This window comes from Culex quinquefasciatus, chromosome 2 (assembly GCF_015732765.1).
Source record: "Culex quinquefasciatus strain JHB chromosome 2, VPISU_Cqui_1.0_pri_paternal, whole genome shotgun sequence".
Lineage (NCBI taxonomy): Eukaryota > Metazoa > Arthropoda > Insecta > Diptera > Culicidae > Culex > Culex quinquefasciatus.
Window position 1 is genome coordinate 152,311,546 of NC_051862.1, and position 23,535 is coordinate 152,335,080.

General features: G+C 37.1%; 1 protein-coding gene across 5 annotated transcripts in view; it reads right to left on the reverse strand.

Annotated features, from left to right (window-relative positions):
- Nucleotides 1-2,693: 2,693 nt before the first annotated feature.
- The window catches only part of LOC6050531 (cGMP-dependent 3',5'-cyclic phosphodiesterase), a 116,977-nt gene continuing 96,135 nt past the window's right edge, over nt 2,694-23,535 (reverse strand). For all 5 annotated transcript variants that reach the window (XM_038255873.1, XM_038255870.1, XM_038255871.1 and 2 more), the window contains exons 8-13: nt 21,828-21,970; nt 21,644-21,710; nt 7,479-7,637; nt 7,076-7,404; nt 6,600-7,017; nt 2,694-3,533 (exon numbers count right to left, since the gene is read on the reverse strand). In XM_038255873.1, coding sequence (XP_038111801.1) covers nt 3,213-3,533; nt 6,600-7,017; nt 7,076-7,404; nt 7,479-7,637; nt 21,644-21,710; nt 21,828-21,970 — 1,437 coding nt within the window. In that variant the 3' untranslated portion in view covers nt 2,694-3,212. The remainder of the gene's footprint in view (nt 3,534-6,599; nt 7,018-7,075; nt 7,405-7,478; nt 7,638-21,643; nt 21,711-21,827; nt 21,971-23,535) is intronic.

A 23,535-nucleotide genomic window follows, 5' to 3' on the forward strand; every position in this document is an offset into this window, starting at 1 on the left:
TGTAAGTATAAGCGCCTATCCATTTATAGTGTTCCTATCAATTTTCATTAAAGCAAGAACTGTTTTATTTTTAGTTTGAATTCAAAAGTTAATTGTTATTTACTGTGTATTGTTTTCTCCTGAAATCTTCCCTATTGTTGAGTCGTGTTTATATGTAGCTATTTCTTTTGTCGCGGTGTTTTGTTACAATTTTTGGTCCTAAGCATGTTATAAAAGTTTTTCAAAAGTACAATAGTAATATTTGTTTTAATCCTTTAACCATTCCATAAATTGAGTAAGGGCTCAAACCTCACTTGTTTGAAAAAGGGTGAAGAGTGAAAACAATAGCAAACAAAGAATCAATAATAAGAGAATGATGAACGTATTTTAAAGAATAAAAATGATAAGCTAGATGTATTAGATGTAAAATTAGACAATAGTTAATAAATAGAGATACAAAACAAGCTTAGATAATAGTAATGATAATTTATAGGACAGATAAAGAATAAATCAAATATATAAATTCGCAATAAAATCAAAAAACATTAGGCAAATGATAAATAGACTTGATATTACTAGTACATTAAGGAAACGTATATTTTTAAGGAAAAAATCAAAGTTTGTTACAGCAGTATCAATTGGTAAAAAAGAGTGGAAAAGCTTTGAGAGATAAGAGAATCAAAAGTTTGTAAAATCAAAATCAAATGATGGATATTAAATAGAAGAATCAGTGAAGAAGTGAGAATCAGTAGAGCAAAATAAAAATAGGAGATAGGTGGTAGCTGAGAATGAAGAGAAGAGAAACCCCGTTCTGCGATGCTCAGGTACATCCACAGCAGTTGACTCAACATACTGCGAATCAAAACAATACCGTCTACAATCACAAATTACTTCCCTTTCCCACATTGTCGCGCCCCTTTCTTTTAGCCGTCTCGACTCTGACCCGCGGTGGTCAAAGGTTTACGATCCGTTTCCACAGGCCACCAGCTAGGTCATCATGAAAACCAAGCCAACGTGGAGGTAAGAAAATAGGACACTCGCAAGGAACCAGAGCTATACTGTTCTGATCAAGATAATTCGGATGATCTAACAGAACTACGGATGTAGTTAGTTACGCTCCTTCCAGGATGTTCCTTACGTGGACGTCAACCGAAGAGCACGCAACAAGGTCAGTGCCATTGCATGCTCTTAGGTATCAATCCTTGGCCTGCAAGCTCTTTTTTCAAAAAGGAATAAAAAAAAAGTTGTCCACTTTCCGTCAGCGATTTTCTCGAATCGCGGTTTTTGATTTTGTGCCCTAATAAAATGTTTGGCTCGAGTTCTCCCCGAATTCCGAAAAGGGATTTTTTTTTAGTTGGCATAAAACTTTTCATTGGTTCACCCATACAAGTCCCTATAGAATGTTGGCATCCAAAAATGGTACGTAAATATTCGAAAATCTGTATCTGTATCTGTAATGTTCTGATCAATTTGGTGTCTTCGGCAAAGTTGTAGGTATTGGTGAGAACTATTCAAAAAACACAGCAACACGGAGATTATGGGCCGATTTAAAAAATTACAAAAAGGTTGAGGCATTTCAAGTTTTTGAGCCTCTATTTTTTTTTATCTTAAAAAAAATATTTTAAAAATTATGAATCAAGACTAACATTTTAAAAAGGCGTAATATTTAATATTTGATCCAATCTTCAACGTTTCTTAGCCGAAAGTGTAAAATGTTTTTAGAAATGGTCACTTATGAGTACTCTAAACAAACAAAAACTTAAAATTTTGATTTAACATTGAATTTTTATATCTCAAAAACGCTGCACTTAATCGATATTTCTGTAAAGAACATTTCGATTGCAAATTTAAAGTCCCCCAAAAAGTTTGAGCAGAATCAAAAAAATAAAATCGCATATAATTGGCCTACGATTTCTTAGTGAATGCTCACATACACTTTATTCATATAATTTGAATAAATAAAAAATCTTTTACTTGAAAACAGACGTCATGATGATATGATAATTTCGTTTCTCCAACAAAGATATAAGTATGTAATCATAAGTCAAAACAATAAAATTAAATACATTTAGCATTAGCAAGAACCTTTTTTTTAACTCCGTATCTCAATCCGAATATTTCTAAACCTAAGGATTGATTTTGCCTTTGTTGGTATGATTCCTTCCTTGAGAAAAATTTAGATTTTCTTAAACATAAAAAAAATCCAATAAATAATTTAAAAACTAAATTGAGTAGAGATGAAATTATAACATAATTTCAATTTTCAAAAGGTTGGATTTAAAAAAGATCTTCGAAAACAATGAAATCAAATTGATATTTATGAAACAAAACAAGTCTCTTTGTGCTAGAATCAATTGCATTACCAAAATGAGTGTTCCTAAAAATTGTATGAAGACTAGTACTGCCGTTCTACGCATAATTGTCCCATGTTCAAAAAAGTGCAACTGAGAAAAACGCGATTGAAATTTTTCGACCGATTTCTGTGTTTCTACGCATAATTGTCCCGTGGGTTCCTAATCGCCCTATGTGTCCCTAATCGCCCCAGTTAGCAGTTTATCACCCTTATTTGTGATTCTCTTGCTATACAACAGATAAACAAGACATAATGCTTAGTAAAACTAATGATTCCGTGTAAGAAAATACTTGGTGGGACAATTATGCGTAGAAGTTTAACGATGGGACAAACAGACTTGGTGTTGTTTTTAATGAGTTTCCGAACAAAGTACCAGATTTTATGCGTTTTTTTTAAAGTACACATCAAATTAAACTTAAAAATGTCATAAAGTCAAAATCGTCCAAAACTGACATGGGACAATTATGCGTAGAACGGCAGAGTAGCAATGTTACAAGAACCCTACCAGAAATTATCAAATTATTCTGTATTGTCACTTTGTGCTATTCGTAGTTTTGTTGACTTAACTATATCTCAAAAAAAAAAGTTGTGCTGTTTAAAAAATAGGTTCTTTATTGCTGATGGGCAACACCATTTAATGACCTCGGAAAGGTCTAGCTTACAAGATTCGATGTGACTGATTTCTTTGAATATTACTATCGTTTGCCAGCAAACAGTACAGCTTAAAAAACATGTGAAAGGTGAAAAACTTCTAAAACTTCATAACAAGTATTTTCTAAACCCTAAAAAATAAATAAAAAAAAACACTCACTCGCCCCCCAACTAAGTCTAATCACTAGCATCATGAAGCTTCCTCTCCTTCTCACCGCAAACCTCCTCACTAACCCTCCTGCGCACTGCCGCCATCATCCTCCTGCCCGCCCTGGAACTCGCAGCACTCGCTTCCGCCGCTGCACGCACCGCTCGTCGACTCCTTGACCTCCTCCCACTGGTGCCGGTTGCTGTCGATGGTCGTGAGGAACGCGTCCGTCTGCGGGAAGATCGTCACCAGCATCTCGAACGTGGGCCGCACCACCGTCGTTAGGAACTCGATCTGCAGCACCGGAATGCATGCCTTCTTGCGGTCCATCATGGCGTTCGGATGAAGGCCCATCTGCTTCTCCAGGTCGCCCTCGTTGAAGAACTCGGCGTAGACCAGGTGCTGTGGGAAGGGGTGGAAAGAGGGAATGGTGATTAGTAGGGTCAGTAAATTTTTACGATTTCGAAGATAGCGTAAATTGAACAATTTTCTTAAATCAATATTTAAAATAAAAACATTTAAATATAGAGCAATTCCATCTCAAATCAGGAATTTTTCTGGTACTTTTGTACCCGACCCTCTCCGATTTCAATGAAACTTAGTAGACATGTTATCCTAGGCCTAAATAAGCCATTTTTGTGTATATGGAGCCAATTGTACTCGAAAATGACATTTGAGAAGGGCGTAAGTTATTTAGATATTTTTTGAATTCTGTTATTTAAAAATGACTGTATCTCGAAGGCGTTACATCGTACCAAAAAGTGGTCAAAGACAAACTTATAGGAAATTGGACGGGATTTCTGAAAAAATACAATGAATGGAAAATACAGGCCACTTCTATGGGATTTTCCAATTTTCATGTTTAAAAGTTAAATTTTAATGTACGGAGGATCGAAGTAGCCATGCGCGAGTTCGGACGTGAAATTTGTTCGGTGCCGAAAATTTGACGTTTTTTTTCGGTTTAGAGTTAATTTTTATTGGCAAATACCAAGAAAGTTTCTGCTGAGTTTTTCGGATTTTTTTGTGCTGTAAAAGAATCTACATGCTGAAGACAAAAGCGAAGCTCTGCGTGATTTTTTTTTTTCGTGTGGCGTAACGGAAAAGATTTCCGTTTGGTTCCAGCCATTCCGGCAAGGCTTGAAGCTGTGCACAACCTGCGGATGCCTGGATTCGATGATGTTCTAGCAACAGCATCGCATTCGATGTATATTCGGTTTGTAGAATGCTTTGAAGAACCTTGGTGAGATCTTTCCATACTTTTTTAGCTAGATAATTTATATTAAATTCTATTTATCAAATGAAAAATCCTTCCTACCCACCCTATCTTCCATGTCCTTAATCCAAATTCAACCCCCTCCTCCCTCTTCCCTTTCCTAAAAAAAATGTAATTACCTGCAAAATTTACACTTACACACCCAACCACAACTCATTCGGAGCGTTTGGTACGGTATGTCCACGCATCCTTCCTCCCCTGTTGATTCTGTGAAATGTGATCCGTTCTCAGAATCTGTCTCTGCGGTTAATGCAACGCAGTAGGCCTGGCCGCTTTAATTTTTGCAATACATGTTCGGGGTTACTCGGATGTATTGCAATCATTATTATTGACAAGAAAGGACTTGGGGCGTAATCTAATCACAAGTTCTTCCAGGATGCTTTCTTCGGACTGGCTGCGCTTGTGTTCGATTAGATTAGATTAGATTAGATTTAAAAGTTAAATTTTAATGTACTTCACATTAACGATTTTTTTTCGTTCAAAATTTTTGAAGAAATAGCCTAAAATGTTACAAAAAGACTCATGAAAAATGCAGGATGGTATGTCCCTCCTAAAAAAATACAAAAATCATTTACTAAAACTGTTTTTTTGAAAAGTGGTCTAAACGTCAAAAAATAGCTCTTTTGTGGTTTTTGGCATTTTCTATATGACAGACTTGATTTTTCAATGTCGAAAATATTTTTACCGGAAAGCTCGTCCAATTTCCCTTAAGATTGCCTTTGACAGCTTTTCAATTTGATATTTACGTAAGATGATTTGATATTTACGTAAGATGATAGCCGGGACCGTGGTGTAGGGGTAAGCGTGGTTGCCTCTCACCCAGTCGGCCTGGGTTCGATCCCAGACGGTGGCATTTTTCGAGACGAGATTTGTCTGATCACGCCTTCCGTCGGACAGGGAAGTAAATGTTGGTCCCGGTCTAACCTAGAGGTTAGGTCGTTAGCTCAGTCCAGGAGTAGGAGTCGTCTCCCTGGGTCCTGCCTCGGTGGAGTCACTGGTAGCCAGTTGGTCTAACAATCCAAAGGTCGTCAGTTCGAATCCCGGGGTGGATGGAAGCTAAGGTGTAAAAAGAGGTTTGCAATTGCCTCAACAATCAAGCCTTCGAACACCTAGTTTCGAATAGGAATCTCGCAATCGAGAACGCCAAGGCAATGCTGTAGAGCGAATAATTTGATTTTTTGATGTAAGCCCATGCATCCAATTGAAAAGCTGTCAAAGGAAAACTTATGGGAAAATGGACGAGCTTTCCGGTAAAAATATTTTCGAGACTGAAAAATCAAGTCTGTCATATAGAAAATGCCAAAAACCACCAAAAAAGCTATTTTTTCAACATTTTTATTTTTAAAACCGTTGTATCTTCACAAGGATTGGACTTAGGACAATGGTCAATATGGAGACTTTTATGTAAAATTGTCTGGAGAATCGATTCCCACTATCGGTATTTGAAAATTTTGACGTTTAGTCCACTTTTCAAAAAAACAGTTTTAGTAAATGATTTTTGTATTTTTTTTAGAGGAGACATACCATCCTGCATTTTTCGTGAGTCTTTTTGTAACATTTTAGGCTCCCAAGTCACATTTTTTTCCAGGAGTTCTACAAGAGCTCTTCAAGATCTCTTCCAAAGAAGCTTTGAAGAGAATTTTATCCTACCGCGGTCCAAATTGCTATGCTGTAGCTATCTTGAAGAGCTCTTGTAGAACTCCTGGAAAAAAATGTTACTTGGGAGCTATTTCCTCAAAAATTTCGAACGAAAAAAATTGTGACTTCACATTAAAATTTAACTTTTAAACATGAAAATTTAAAAATCCCATAGAAGTGGCGTGTATTTTTCTTTCAGTGTATTTTTTCAGAAAGCCCGTCCAATTTCCTACAAGTTTGTCTTTGACCACTCTTAGTACGATGCAACGCCTTCAAGATACAGCCATTTTCAAATTACAGATTGCAAAAATATCTAAATAACTTATGCCTTTCTCAAATGTCATTTTCGAGTACTCTAATCCTTTTTTTGTGAATTATGTTTGGCTAGTACAAATATTCTTAAAAGTTTTTTGTCGGCAGAAAAAAAAATCTCGACTTTATTTGATTAGTTTAATTAATTCAAAATCACCATGCGTCTCCTTTAAACGACTTTGAGTAGAGTATCTCAATGGAGACGCATAGTCATTCGAAACCAGTCACCCCAACTTCCAACTTACCGCCACATGCTGAACCGTTTTCCACGACTTGATCTGATCGCTCAAATCGCAGCAGGTGATCATCAGCGACAGCAGCAATCGCTGGTTTGCCGGCTCCACCAGGTTCTCCGACCGCAGCCGCTTCAGGTGGGGCAGAATGCGGAAGTGATTGGCCAGATCCGTCGCCAGGATGAGATCGCGCAGATAGTCGATGCACTCTTTGAACTCCTCGGTGGACAGCCCGTCCAGAATTTTACTGCTCGAGTCGTTCAGGATGCAGATCGCCTGCGACAGGTGGTGCCTCTCGTTGACGCTGCCCTCGCTGCTGTACAACCGGGCCAACGGACTGCTCGATTGCGTCTGGTACGTGTTGCTCGTGCCCCGATGGTCCAGGTCGTGACAGAAGGCGGCAATGAGGAACGAAAAGCCTTGCATTTTACTGTGAAATGATTGACACTGAGTTATTATGTAAGAGTTGCATTATTAACGCGACTTACGTGATGATTCCCTTTTCAATCAGCTGCAAATTGGTCATCAACGAGTACGCAAAGTGGGCCACCGAAAACGCGTGCCACCAATTATGATACGGCGTGTCCCGATAGCCTCGTTGCACCAGCAAGATGAACCGTGCCAGCTTATCCTCGGGGATTTGAAACGTAGTAATAAAGTTCAGATCGTAAAACATCTTCATCGAAAGCTGCACCGAAAGGGCAAAGTTCCGCACGTCCCGCGGGCAAAAATCGAACCTTGGAAATTCCACCAGCAGCTGGTCCGTTTCGCTCGTGTTGACCCCCTCGAGGACATGCTGGATTTCGGTGTCCGGAACCTGTTCGCGTGAGGATAAAATTGCATGAGCTTGAAAAATGGCATTCGTTTGCGACGCGGAATTAATTACTCTACCTTCATATGATACAGCAGCAGCTCCTGGGACAGCTTGTAGCGGGCCTCCGCCTTCTGGACCTGTTTGTGGACGAGCGCGTGCATAATGCTGATGCCGCAGTACACGGAGAATGCGGTCGCCACCTCCTCGTCGCACTTGTCAAAGTGGAAGCCGTTAATCTGCGGGGGAGGGGAGGGAAAAAAGCATGGACATGAGAACACGTGTGGGAGGTTTGAAATTTTATGCTGCACCATGCGGCTCCATCTTTATCGTTGACATACGAGTAGATCTTTTTTTTAATTTGAAAAAAAAACCTTAGCATGTCCGAACAAAAAATCTCTATAAATGTACCCAAATAACATAAAAAATATAAATGATGGCAATCGGCTCCTGTTTTTTTAACACTTTTATTGTTTTTGTTGAGAATTACACAACTCGACATGTTTGAAATTGAAATTTTTTTTTGAAATTAAATATGTCTTTATTGAACTTTCTTATAATAATTACATTTCTTTTACATGCTAAGTGGTATGGCTACATGCTCTTCATCTTTGTTATATTTTTCGTTTTCTTATTAACTGATCACATTTATTTTATTTACTTCAAATTGTTTTACATTTTTGCATTGAATCAAATACATTTGGGTAAAAAAGAAAAAAAAATCACTTTAACAACTAATCCTAACTTAAAACTAAAAAATGTAAATTCATTGAAATATTCAAAATCACTAGAACGAGTAAACTACGAACTGTATTTTAAGATAAATCCTCCAAGCGTTCTTACTTGTTCCGCACGAGTTTTGCAACCACGCAGTGTTGTTGTCATCTCGATGAAAATGTTCAGAAGTTCTTGTGGTGAAAACAGGTCACTACTGCCTTCACCCGTTGATGCTGGTTGGTTTTCCCTCGGTTGCTGACTGAAGCCTGGAGGTGTTGTATTCTCTGCAACTCTTTGCCGCTGATTCAACAGCAATGGCTGCAGATTTGGAACCACTCGAACAGATCCTGCTCCTGGCGACGCCAAAGCAGGAAAATCCACGTCCGTGTATGCTGGTGGTGTTTTGCGACGATTTGGTTGGTGCCTCGTCGTCGCTTGCTGCCGAATTTTTACAAACTCAGCTCGTTTTGGGCAGCTTCGATTCTTGGTAGAATGGTCGCCACCACAATTGAAGCATTTGGCTTCGATGTTCTCGTTGATTGTTTCGCAAGCTTGAGTTTTGTGCTCACCTCCGCAGGTTGCACAACGACTCTTGATGAAACAGTTCCTTCCACCATGTCCAAACTGCAAGCAATTCGAACATTGTGTCACGTCACGGTGCACTGGACGATAACGTTCCCAAGTCACGATGATGTTGAAAATTGCCCGAACTGCCTTCAGCTCAGACGGCGTTGTCGATTCTTTCTCGAGATGAACCAGGTACAGTTGATCACGATACTTGATGTCCTTGTTGTGTCTCGTCATCTTGAAGACTTCAATCACGTTCAACTTAAGAGTTTTGAGCTCTTCTTTCAGCACACTCACATCCATGTCGTACAGGCCTCGGAGGACCTGTTTCATGGGGCGTTTACCTGGATCGTCATGGCTGTAGTATTCAATCTTTGTGTTGTTCAGGAAATCCCGAACGTAGTTGTAATCCTTTCTGGTAGGTAGCAGAATTTTGAGTCCATCAGCACACAAGCGAATGGAAGCTCGTAAAGCACCAGATTTGATAAACCCGGTCAGCCACTTTCGCACCGAATCCGATGACGATGTTTTCACAAAAATGGGTGGCAACTTTTCCCGTCGTTCAAATTCTTCCTTCTCGCTCACGTTCACAGGAAGGGTAGCGAACTGGTTTCCAGACGAATTTTGAGCGTCCTTGCTCAAACTGCCTGGCTTTGCAGGTAGCGCTTCGGCATTCTTTAGCTTCTTCAAATCTGCCGATCCTGCTGGTGAGGACCGCCTCTTTTTCTTGCCGTGAGGCATTTTTGCACTTTTTAAGCACTTTTCAGGAGCTAATATCCAGGAGTACCTCACTGATTGGTGGTCCACAAATGAATGTTTGAAATTGATGTCAGTAAACGCTTCAGTTTCGTCAAGGTGTGATAGATTTGGGCAGAAATTATACCCGAACACTTAACCTAAAGACCGAGTCACGTAGCCTAGTGGTAACGCTTCCGCCTCGTAAGCGGTAGATCGGAGTTCAAATCCCGGCTCGGACCAACACAACTGGTGATCGTTTCTCTTCTGGATTCGATTGCTTAGTAAAGGGAAGGTAGTGCATCATCACAAGCTGGACCTTACCAACGACACCTTAGGAAGGCGACCTATGGAATGTTAACATTAACCTTAATATGTTAACATTAGTTGAGTTGAAAACTGCCACTGAATCCGCTTTGTAAATGCCTGCCCCGATACTCTTCAAGGGTGTTCCCTTCAGGAACTGGGAAAGATTTACATATTTTTAATATTCACTAAACATCAATTTATCAACGTCAAAAATGTCAAGTTGTGTTTTAAAGAAAAAAGTGTATTCCAAATCCTGAGAATTGTGTGCCGAAGTGTCTTCAAAAAAAGTTTTCCATAACGTCATGATTCGAATTCCCGGACGTTTCGAAACACGGACGCCTCATCTTGTTTTATCAATTATTTGAATATAAGTTTGCATAACAATTGTCAAAACTGTGTTATTTGATGAATTCTAACATAAACTTTCATATCAATTTGGTTTGGACGCTGCAGTCAATGCCAAAACAATAAAATAAAAATACGAGTTTACCAAAAATGAGAAACATTTCTTTGAAATATTTCAGAGGCGTGCGAAGCACCGGGAAGGCAAAGCAGAAAATTATGGTTCTGATTACTTTAAATTCTAGTAAAATTCTATACAAAGTTTCGATTGTTTTGATGTTAACAGCTTATTTGAGATCTAAAGAATGCCATTCACTAAATTTTCAATACAAATTTGTGCGATTCGTAAGAAAACACGAGTGTCCGGGTTTCGAATCAGCTTCTTTCAGTGTCCGTGATTCGAAGCACATCAATTCATTTTAATTGTAAAATTCTGATGAAAAATTGTTAGAAAAGACATATTTTGCATGATTTCTCTTAAAATTGACTGTTTACGCTACATCCTGATGAAATTTATACATTTACAACTTATTACATGACCCAAGTAGCAAGTAAAACATCGCTTTTATTTTTTTGTTGAACAATTGCTGCACAAGCATTTTATACGTTAATTATTGAACAAGTGTCATAAAATTTGGTCAATTGTTCTCATTTTGATCAAAAAACCATTGTTCAACATGGTTGTGTAACACAAATGCCAAATCTAGCAACAGATTACGAATAGTTCAGTTTGAAGTTCATTCTGACTCAAATGGAACATGCTTGTAGAACTCGAAAAGCAAAATGACATTTGCAGACATGATGTTCCATTTCAGTTTGCTAAACATGATAACATAGTAGAATTGACCTCTGGCTTCGGATGAGATTTCACGTAAACAAGTTGTTTATGTGTAGTTTGCATTTGTGTTTTAAAAACCGAGCAAGAACATGTTGACGAAACAAGCACAGATAGTTCTAAAAACAACAACAACAACAGAAAAACGTGCGCTTTTTCCAGCGTTCAAGAGTTCTCAGGGACGTTGGGAAAACATAGTAAATGAGTTCAACAACAAGTTCGGAAATCTTTTGGCGAACAAAGTGTACTACTTGGGGATTTTTTGCCAGCTAATACAGAAATGATATGTTACTAAGTGTCCGGATTTCGAATCATGACGTTAGCTTATTTAACACTGGAACGCCCAACGCATGTCGAACTTAAGCCTGGTCTACAATATGAAACTCGCAGGATCGCAGATGCAAGCGCAAGTTTTAAACACATGCAAATCAATCTGATCTTCTACAATGACAATGCTGCGATTCTGTACTAAAAACGCAGACCGCAGATCGCATGTTCTAAATTTTGAAATATATGAAAATTTTCGCAGGATTTCTGCGTTGACAGTTCCAAATGGGAAATCACAGCAACCAGCGCAGCCCATTGTAGATACTCGCAGGAAAGTCTGCGTATTTAGAACGAAAATTTTTAACATCTGTCATCGCGGCGCAGCGTAGGATCGCAGCAGTTTCCCGATGTAGATCAAGCTTTACACGGACGCCCAAGCCTCCCAAAAAAGGTGGAACGGTAACTTCAACTCGCTGGTTCTCGGGCATTACTAAACCAATCGGGACGATTCTTGTTTCCAGTGGTTTGTAAGAATGTCTAGATGATCCTAAAATTTTGCAGAACTTGATTTGAACAAATCTGTAATTTCTTGTGACTGAAAACATCGTTCCACCTTTTTTCAAAACAACTGCCTCCGCGGAATTTTTGGCGAATTTTTTTTTACACCCAAAAAAAAAAGTTGGAACGATGTTTTTGATCGCAAAAATTACAGATTTGATCAAATTAAGTTCTGCAAAGTTCTAGAATCATCTAGACATCCTAACAAATCACTGGAAAGAAGAATCATCTTCATTGGTTGAGTTATGCCCGAGAACCAGCGAGTTAAAGTTAGCGTTCCAACTTTTTTGGAGCCTTGGGCGTTGGAATGTTAAAGAAATCCTCTTTATTTTTGTATAAACTAATTAAATAACTGTAAATTATTTTGTAATTTTGAAACAGAAGAGATAAAAAAAATTGTTCCATGGTTTTAACATTTCAATGAAAAAAAAGTTGTAAAATGCATTTGACACATTCCGGCGTTACAACGTCAAGATTCTTTTTATGCAATTCCGTCGTGAAACTACTTACTTTTCCTGTCATTCTTGAACGACGAAATAGCCTCCTTTTCTGTACCAAAAAAACAGAATCGAATAGCAACACTTTTCAGCACTTGTTTTGAAAAGTAACACTTTTCAACATTTTTTTGATTTAAACGATTTATTGACAAAATACATGAAAATTTTACTTAAAATATCACTCAATGGGTGTTTTCAGAATTGCAAAAAATGTTGTATGGAACTCGTTGCAAAACTTGATTTTTTCAGCACTCTTCGTATATATCCAACTCGGTGAACCTCGTTGGATAAATGTACGACTCGTGCTGAAAAATTCCTCTTTTTGCAACTTGTTGCATAAAAAACTATTTCGAAATATGTCTCGTATGAAATCAAAACCTGTCCCAAACATAATTATTATTACAGATTTGGATTGAAAATTGAATTTTCTACAAATAGTGACTATGGAAAACTAATACCAAGTCGAACTTTTCATTTGACACATCGATCACTCCGTGACGTTGCAACGGAGTGAGAAATAGTGAAATTTCGACACTTTTTGGTTTCATACAAATAAAAAAGTCATATTCTAGATATTTTAAACGAATCAAATATTAAAATGTTCGACCTATCAGCCAAAAGGTGTCGTTGTTGTCGCTGGAGAATGTATATATATATATATTTTTTTTTTTGCAAAAAACTAACTTTTTGTGGTATTACACCATGCGGAAACAAACTTAGGATTAAAAATTCTACAAGTCTGATATTTGGCACCATGAAAGTGGGGCTCTTTCTGGACATTTAGCGGAGTTAGTAGAAATATCCGCCAAATTTCTTATGAATATGCCTTGAGAGATTATAAATTACATATTTGACCACAATTAAAAAATGTCCGAACCAAATTTACCAAATATCTAGCTTTTTTTGAAATAAGCCCCTGTACGACCAAATAAAAATCTATTCTTAGTAAATTTGACATGAAAATACAGCAATGGATTGCCCGAATACAAATTTGAGCATAAAACACTGCTAAACGTAGAGTATTTCAATAAATAGCTATTTATTAACCAAAAGGCTCCCAACATTATTATTTTTCATTCTCTGCCATGTAATACAATGACATTTTAAAGTATTTTCAATTCAATCAGATTCTAGAGAACAGTTTCCAGATCAATTTCCCTAAAAAAAGCATCAATTCGTCGCTGTCGTACTAACTTGTCGCACGTGCATTTTGGGCCAAATTGAGTTAAGAACGTCATTCTGTGCAGCTCACAATGCCTCACCTTTTGACCTTCACAGATCCCCAAAATCCGATTTCAATCCTGAGATATTCAATAAAAATCGAAAAAAACTCCGTGCATTTTTGTCACTTTTCATATGAATGAAGTTTAAGCCTTGTCGTGCTATCTTGACACATTTATGTAAGTGCGACAACTGGCCAAAGGGATTTCAGGTCAGAACGCGTTTGACGCACGTACAAGTTAGACTACTGTAAACATTTGTAATTATAACTCTGGACTCCAGCAACCAAATTCAACCAAACTTCAGGATGATGCACAGAATGATCAACCAAACAAAACGTGTTTGTTATTGTTTACATTACGTGCTCTCGTTTTTGTATATTCAAGGTCAAACATTAAAGTGCGTTTTTCTCGGAACGTAAAAAAGAGACGTACGACAAGTTAGCACGACGGCGTCGATTTTTGGTTCAACATATGCAGAGATAATTAAATCCAGAAATGCTGGAGAAAAAAAAGGAAACAAAAAAGATTGTTTTGAAGTCTTCTGCAATTAATCTTTACTTTTTTTTGCATGTTTCTCCACCTCACTGTGTATTTTCGATGAAAAAAGAATTATTAAAAAACATTAAAACGTAAGGTCAATTGAAATAATATTTGTTTTTGTCTTCCCCCTTCAAAATTTTCCCACAAAAAATCAGAGGGCAAAACTGAAAAAAAAATAACATCATAATTTTCGAAGAAAATAGTAAATTGTGACAAGTTCTCACGATATACAGTTCCATTTTTTAATAACAGCAAAGCCATAAAAGCTCCCTCCCGCGGGAAATGTCTCGTAATCATCCTCCGTCGTCCTTTTTCGCTTTTGATGTTCGGGGCTCCAACCAAAAATACGAAATGAGTCCCCAAAAGTCGCTCAAATGAAAACGCTTCTAATACGCCAAATCCACCGGGGGAAAACATGAAATCCCCCAAAGCGATTTGCTTCCTCTTGATTTGATTTTCACGATGATTGATGAAATCAGCTGTGAGTGTGTGAGGAGGGGGTGCTTTTCTATTTGATGCTGAAGGCTGACAATAGAACTGTTGGATAGCACGTGGAGCAGAATAGACTGGGGAACGTTTTGGGCTGTTGATTATTTTCGCCGGAAGTTGGCTCGCAAACAAATTTCAACAAAGGCCTTTGAAGGTACTGTTTGGGATTAGCTTTTCGGAAGGGTTACAATCAAGTGCGAATGGTGGATTTTAGAGTTATTCGGTTTGATCAATTCGTGAAAATTACTGTAATTTTACCGCAACCTTTTTGATTTCAAACTTGTTGACTCATTAAGACAAATTTAGATAATCAAACAAACACCCACCCTTAAAAACAAGTTCCCAAGAAAAACGACACCATCGATAAGAGTCAACAACCGCCAACGAGAAACTTGTTGGAGCCAAAACCCAATATTGACAGACAAGAGCCAAGAGAAGTGGAGAGCGATTCGCGGTATAGAATCATTTCCGTTTTTCCACCTTCAAAAGGATCTTCGCTCCGCCAAGAGGCCCACTCCTCTACGCGAGTCGCGGGAAAACAAATTGGCAACGTGAGTGTGTGTTTTATATCGAATTTAGGCGGCCCGTAAAAGAAAAAAAAGAGACATGATATAGGTAGTCTCAAGAGTGCGGTTCACATATGGGTCATTCCATCTAAAGCGGAACAGCACTTGAAAATTACCATCTCCGATTCTGCCCAAATCTGGCAGAGCTGTTGAGACTATCAAAACATGCAAAAATCCTAAATTTCATCCAAATCGGACCACCCCCTCCATTTTTGTACCCTCCCAAAAAATCGACTTTTTGACGATTTTTGAGCGAAACCCCTATCTTCAAACGACGATAACTCAGGAACCACAAATCTTAGAGGGTCGGTCTTAGACTCAATTTTGAAGGAAATTGGACTTAGAATCCATTTATGTGATCAAAATTTAGATTAAAATATGTTTTCTACCTGTATTGCGCAATTGAAAACTTTAAATGGCCGTATCTCAAAACAGCCCATCTTATTTTTTAAATTTGACCTCACCATCGTATTCCCCGTCCGATTTTACATAAGAATCACTTATCGACAGAAAGGAATATGTTTCGTTCCAGAGATATCGAATTTTAAAGTTTTGAGTATTTGAGATTACCTAAATTAGCTACACTCGCCGCCTCTGCTAGAAGCACTCAGGCGCGCTGATGAATAATTACTACATGGTGTTCTGTAAGATGAATCATTTTTATAATTTTATACGATTTTGAGATAATCAATAAAAATACTCAAATACTCAAAACTTTAAAATTCGATATCTCTGGAACGAAACATATTCCTTTCTGTCGATAAGTGATTCTTATGTAAAATCGGACGGGGAATACGATGGTGAGGTCAAATTCAAAAAATAAATAGGGCTGTTTTGAGTTACGGCCATTTAAAGTTTTCAATTGCGCAATACAGGTAGAAAACATATTTTAATCTAAATTTTGATCACAGAAATGGATTCTACGTCCAATTTCCTTCAAAATTGATTCTAAGACCGACCCTCTAAGATTTGTGGTTCCTGAGTTATCTTCGTTTGAAGATAGGGGTTTTGCTCAAAAATCGTCAAAAAGTCGATTTTTTGGGAGGGTACAAAAATGGAGGGGGTGGTCCGATTTGGATGAAATTCGGGATTTTTGCATGTTTTAATAGTCTCAACAGCTCTGCCAAATTTGAGCAGAATCGGAGATGGTAATTTTCAAATTTGCATTTTTTCTTGCACACTTCAGGTGGAATGACCCATATGTGAGAGTCCTACTACTCTGTCGAAAGTATTAGAAATTCGACAGTCGTCTTTTTGGGGTTTGGGACAGCGAACAGGGACGATGTATTCATACATATGCAAATAACGTACGAAAATGGGTTACGAACAGATGGTGCACCTGCCAACCAGTCTCAGGCAGTCCTGCCAAATATTTCCCACACCAGATCTTGACGAGATGTCTTCTGTAGACAGGCCAAGGTAGGTGAGACAGTGTGAATTGATGAAGGTGTGATAACATGGTAAGCCAATTTTGGAAACCGTTTTTCAGCATCTTTTTTTTTAAGACTAAATGTTTGGTGTTATTTCTAGGCATATTTCGAAAATTTTGAGTTCTTTATTTTGTTCCTTGGTTTTCTTTATTTGTTTCCGATAAGTAAATTTCCCGGTAAATTGGCTATTTTTGAGCCTCTCAATTATAAACAATCCCAATATTTTTGGATCAACATTTGAAAAGGGCGGATAAGCATTTCGACAGTTTGAACTAATTTGCTGATTGTCCGGCTTTAGCTCGGGATTTAGGTATTTTTTCCACAAAACTCGAAGTGTAAAACAGAACCGTTATCTGGGGTGAATCGGGACAGCAGTTTTAGGAATGTTGCAGCTTAATATTTTGATATTTTTGAGTGATTTCGGTTAGACCAGATTCAGAGCCACAAAATATGTGCATTCATTTTCAAATTTGAAGCCTTTGAGTGCTCTTAAACGTGCTGTCTCTATTCAGACTGTAGTCCCAATTCGCTCCAGTTGACGGTAGCCTGCCTCCCCAGCTACCATTCAACATTGCGGGTTATGATGAATAGTTATCTGTTATCTCGGTATTTACCTAAAAGTTTCAACTGTCACTAAGTGGGTAGCCCAAACTTTTCCTAAAAAAAACTAGCATTCACAGCTTAGAAATGAATAAACAACGTAGCTAAAATTAAAAAATAGGGGGCAAACAAATAAAAAATATAAAAAAATAAATTACAAGCAAGTTTTAACATTTGAATGAAAAAAGTGTTTTAAAATGCATTTGACGCCTGCTAAGATATTTTGCAATCTTTATTTTTCAAAATATCAAAGTATTGGCGAAATATTTTTACTGTCGAAAAAAAAACTTTTTGCAGTACCGTCACCTGGGCCGAATCGGGACTACAGTCTGAATAGGGACAGCAGGTTTTAGAGCTTGAAAGTCGACAATCGATGCACTATTTTTGTTAATCTGTGTCTGCTCTAACCGAAACCAATCAAAAACATCCAACTATTGAACAGTAACGAGGCAAAAACAGCTGTCCTAATCCGCTCCATGTGTCCCGATTTGCCCCAGATGACGGTACTGCACATCGGAATTTCACAAAAAAAAATATTGTTGATCGATCTCAAATATGCTAAATATGATTCTAAACGCAGGAAAATGCATTTCAAATTATTTTTAGAAGTCTAATTATTTTTCCATTAAAATTTTGAAGTTTTTTGAAAATCCGATAAAAACATCAAAAAATATTTGCAACGGCCTTAAAATTCTTTCAAATTTTTGTAAACAAATCAATAATTTTGCTAAAAGCCCAACATTTTCGGGAAATTGCTAAATTACACTCTCAATTCCCAAGCAATTGAAAATCTCGACTATGGAAATATCGACGCTGTCGTGCTATCTTGTCGCACGTCGCTTTTTGACGTTCCGAGAAAAACTAATGTTTGACCTTGAATAAACAAAAACTAAAGCACGCAATGTAAACAATAACAAACAAGTTTTGTTTGGGTGACCATTATGTGCATTGCCCCAAAGTTTGGTTGAATTTGATTGCCGAAGTTGCGAGTTATTATTACAAATGATTTTGGTAGTTGGGCATGTACGTGTGTCAAACGCGTTTTGACTTGAAATTCCATTGGCCGCACTTACATCAATTTTCAGGAGGTGTCAAGATAACACGACAAGATTGAAACTTATTTCGTGTCAAGAGTGACAACAATGCAAGTTTTTTTTTTTTGATTTTATTGAATATCTCAGGATTGAAATCGAATTTTAGGGATCTGTAAAGGTCAAAAGATGAGGCATTGTGGCGTTCTTAACTGAATTTGGCATAAAATGCACGTGCGACAAGATAGCATGACAACGACGATATATGGTTTGTAAATAACTTTCTTTGGACAAAAAGAAGTCTATCTCAAAGCAAAGGGCAGCAGATTAAACAAGCTTATATTTATAACTCGAAGTACTTAACTGAAATGAATCATTTTTGAGCTACCTGGAAAAATAAATCTCCCTCATGTATTCACCTGATATAAAACTTTGCAACAAGATTGCCTTCAGCTAAAAATCCCGAGCATCAGAATCCAATAACAAAAGCTAAACGGTGGAAACTTTTTCTTCGCACACGTTCCCCAAACCGTGTGATGATCTAACTGACTGGTATACAGTCCTGTAGACAAGACTGTAACAGCAATCAGAATTGGTACAAGTTGTTTCGCAAAAAGAAACTCAAATACAAAAAAGCGCAAATAAAAAAGTTGTCCACGCTCGATTACATCAATCATGGAGACACAACTTTGTGAAAAAACTTTGTGCCTTTCTCTAAGAAAAAAAAATACGAACAAGTTACGTCCAGCCTTAAGGTGTTGCTTTCTACTTCTGGGAATTCCGACATTAGAAATGGACAAAAGGGAAAAGTTTTGTCTTCAGGCAAGAAGCTTGCCTGGAAAGCTCTTCGAAATTGCCCGGAAGGCTGAGGGAAGTGGATTTGCAAAAAGATTGAAGAAAGGAAAAAACAAGAATGGTTGTGAAAGTGATTTTATGTTGCGCATGATTTTTTTGTTGCTTTTTGCTTCCGTTTCAAGAGTAGCAAGAAGGGGAAAAAACGTTGAAGACACGTTGTCGGACTGTGTGTGGCTGCAGGCGAAAAAAACAGAACAAAAAAATACATCTAAAAAGAGCAGAAAGGATTCTAGAGACTAGAGCTGCCAGTTTACGAGAGCACACAAAAAAAACCCGGCTGCCAACTGTTGAATCAAGGAGGGAAGGATCACACTGGTGAAAGCATACACGTGTGTGCATTTGGGCGTATATTGTAAGCAGATGGGATTAGGAATATTGGTCCTTACGAGTCCCAATTTGTTTGCATTGACTTTGATTTTATTTGGAACGGAGAGGATTTGCTTTACATTTCCGTTTTGTGGAATGAAAGGCGAAATTGTTATCTTTTCAGTGGGTAGATTTGAACACAAGTGGATTTGGTAAGGTTAAAAACAAATATTGCCTATTCTCATGCAGTGATACACAAGATTTTTGATAACTTAATTCTCTGAAAACTTTGAATCTTTAAAATTTGAAGTATTATCAATGGAGAATTTAAATATTTAATTATTATCAACTACATCTTTAGTTTAATTTAACAAAATTTCAACATTCGAACTCTCGACTTTTTGCCGACTTTTCCAAAACATCAAATTAATGCATTTCTCACCAAAAGAATGATTGCAGATCAAAAACTGTCAACAAAATGTCAAATCCTCTAAATAAATTAAAAAATCAAGCACAATCACATCAGTAAAACTGAATACTTATCAACAAATTTATTTTTAATCTGAAATCTCAACTCATCGAACTCATTATTTTCATTACTTATTTTTGCTTTATTTTTGTATTGCCTAAGGAATCGAATTAGGTGATATCCCTGATGTCGATCTTTTTATTGTCACCCTAATTCTGCTTCATCAAGTTGCCAGCATTAAAATGTTTTTAATATTTTTTTAAATGCAAAATCCTCTCTTTTTATTTTTTTCAAAGGCTGACTGAAAATTTGTGGTATTAATTTTGTCATTTTCTCAATTTCAATATTTTTTCATGATTTCAAAAAGTAAACAAGTTTTTTCCTTTTTTTGATAAGAATTACTTTGGATTTTATTTGATAGTCAAGTTTTTTCGATAAATGAAAATCTAATTATCTGATTGTTGACATGCTCATAGAAAACATGAAAAAATTAAGAAAAACATTGGCAATAAATGCTTAATAAATTTATTGAACTAATTTAAAATAATATCTTCAAAATAAACTATTGCTAAACTCCAGTAAATTTAATTGTGCCAATGTGAGTTGGTAAACGAATAAAACATTTTGTCAAAAAATCAATCATATGTCATGATCCAATATTTATGCATTAGGAATTTGATGTCTTCAATAGCCATTTCATTCTTAAATAGATTAAAATAGTGAAATAAGCTTCAAATTTTAAGTCAAGTATTCGTAACGTTTTAATGCAATTGAGTTGAATATTAAAAAAAAAATTGAAGAGTTAGAAGTTAGAATAAACTTTTATTGAAGTATGCTCGAAATTTCCACCTACTTCCTACTTTTTGACAAACATCACAAATTCACAAATTTTTTCACGATTTTCTTTTGCGGATTTTGGCGAATTCTCGACTTTTCCGATTTCCTGACTAGAGTGGCCACTCTGAAATATTTAAATTATTCAAAACAAACAAAAAGGCAAAGTAGTACTGGTTGAATATTACCTCTTTTTTTAGTAGTTTTATCTAAAATCATGTGTAAAAAAAGTAAAATTCAACAGAAACTGATGCAACTTGACCAGTTCTTGATGTAAAATTAAACTTTTTTGACACAAAATCTGTCACCATTCCCAAATGTAACATTACCATATTTTTCCTGTGCAGGCACTTGATGTTCCAGTCCGTGTTAGAAAAGTGCACACTTGACCTGGAATTTTCTTAAATTATGATAATATTGAAAATCTTTGCATTGTTTCAATCGTTTTACCGCTATTGGAAGTTCAATAAAATACTGTGATCAAATTTCGAATCATTTTTTTTTTGTTTGGCGATAGGACCATCCAAAATAGGGTGGTCCAGAACAAGTGTTTTTAAGAATTTCCGCAAAAAAACACATTTTATGTGACTTTAATGAAAAATACTGAGACATTTTAAAAACATAGCTAAACGTAAATCTCCAGACCAAAGAGCTTAAAGCTGAAAATTTGTTTCTATGACGTTTTCGAGGGGAAGCATGAACTTTGGGCTCCCCCAGAAACACGTGCACTTAGAATTTTCAAATTAAAAGACTATTCTTGTATATTGCATGCATTTTTTTTTTCTTGTATGTAACAGCAACAAACCGCCCTAATTCTCCATAAAAAAATTAAAAGAATTTTTCACATTCTGAAAATCCAAGAAATCGGAATACGTTTGATCTGGATCCTGCTTAATTGACGTGGAATCGCTGATACATTTTTTTACAAAAAAATACAACTACACATTTTCTATTAAAACTGCCTCGACTCTCCCAACTATACGGTAATTTACATTGTGTTCAATTCAAAGGAGCCGCACGGTACATTGTTGCCTTATTTACTATCCCGTAAATGTTTGCTTTACGTCCTGCTTACCTTGTTGCACAGCTGCGCCACTCCGATGACGCCCTGCTCGTCGCAAATGGGAAAACAGAGGATGTTCCTGTGGTGGCGATGGAAAGCCAAGAAAAAAAGAAAAGAAAGGAAGACAACAATCATCAAACGAATCGGGACTTGCAGAACCACGCAGGATGAAGGTCACGCGACGACGCTTCCTTACCGCGTCTTGAAGCCCGTCGACTCGTCAACGCCCTTGTAGAACAGCGGGTGCTGGTAAGCGTTCCGGATGTTTAGCAGCTTGCCCGTTTGTGCCACGTATCCGGCGATGCCCTTGCCGCTCTCGATCCGGATCTCCTTGGACGCCTTGAAGGAGGGAGGGAGGGAAGTAGACGAGACAAAGAGTCAAGGTTATATGAGTGGATTGAAGGGGAAGCCGTCAAATTTAAATTGATCTTTTTTTCTAATCAGCACTTTAAGAGTAAATTTTATGAATCTCATACGCTTTTCTTGTTTACAGTAAAGCACAACATAAAGTCTGCTGAAAATAAGTTGTTTCCCCCTATGTATTATGAGCATGACATGGTCGTCATTTTGGTTTCCCCTTGATGAAATGCCAAACGAAATCCATAGCATCGGCTGAGATTGTGATTACGCGATTTCTGGCATGATGAAGGTTGAGTGTGGTGCGTATATGAAAACACGATAGGGTAAAGGAACTTTTTTAAGAAATATCTAATAAAGAAACTCATGAAACAATTTGTTTAATGTACAATAAAACTTATTTCTAGTGCCTCACTACAAATAAAAACAAACTTACTTGAAAAGACAGTCAAAATTCGGTTCAATTACCCTCTGTAAGCGGTACGTTGGTATAGAGACAATGTAGCGATTCTTATAGTTTGAAGAGGAAACTTCCGCGGGAAAAAATATACGGCAAACGGAAATAAAGATCGGTACTGTGTTTGTTTATGGTACAACGCGCAAAGATACATATCTGGTTGTGGAGGGAAGCTGCGTGGGTGTGAGAAGAATTGTTTACGTGCCCTTCGGATTCGCAGGATTGCCAGGAAAAAATAGGACATGTTTGATTTGTTTGTCTTTACTCTGCTGGTTCTCGGTTATGGTCAGTGTAAGAGATGTAGTGTGTGAGAAAGTAAAATATAGGTTCTAATTTATCATGAACTAAGTTATGTAAGATATTTTTCAACTTATATTTGGTCTCAAATTCATGATTTCTAAAATGTAGGGCCATGTTATTTAAGACATATACATCCAGATTGTTTATATTGCTAAAAACCCTAAATTTTCTGAATAGGGACAGCAGTTTTTAAAGCACACTTTGGAAAACGATGCACTATTTTTGTTGTGCTGTGTTTGTTCTATCCGAAACCAGTTAAAAATATCCAAAAATTTAACAATAACAAGGCTAAAACAGCTGTCCCCTGTGTCCCGTTTTGCCCCAGACGACGGTGCTCTCCCAAACTCCAAAGTATTCATTTTGCATCATTATACCCAATCCACACTGGAGCAGTTCTCTATGTTTTTGCATTTTGTAACTTTGTCCATCGATTCCATATGTCCATTGCAGAGGTGGATAAAACCTTTCTTTTTTAGGAGCCACTCATTTTCGCTCGCTCATAAAAATGAGCGTCTCTTTTGAACGGCTCTTTCGCTCTTTTTCACAATTTTGTTGGCCTTGGCGGTTTCCATGATCCGATTTCTACTCGAATCTAAATGTTCAAATAATTTGATGGAGAGTGTACCCAAACCTTATTCTAGGATATTAGAGAAAATTGTTATCAAATAACGATAATTTCTAGTTAATTGAAACAAATCCGGATATTTTATTTTAAGAAAATATTCTGCGAACTATTTTCTACATTCTGATTTATTCAATAAAGTCTATTAATGCCAAAGTTTGATCGGGC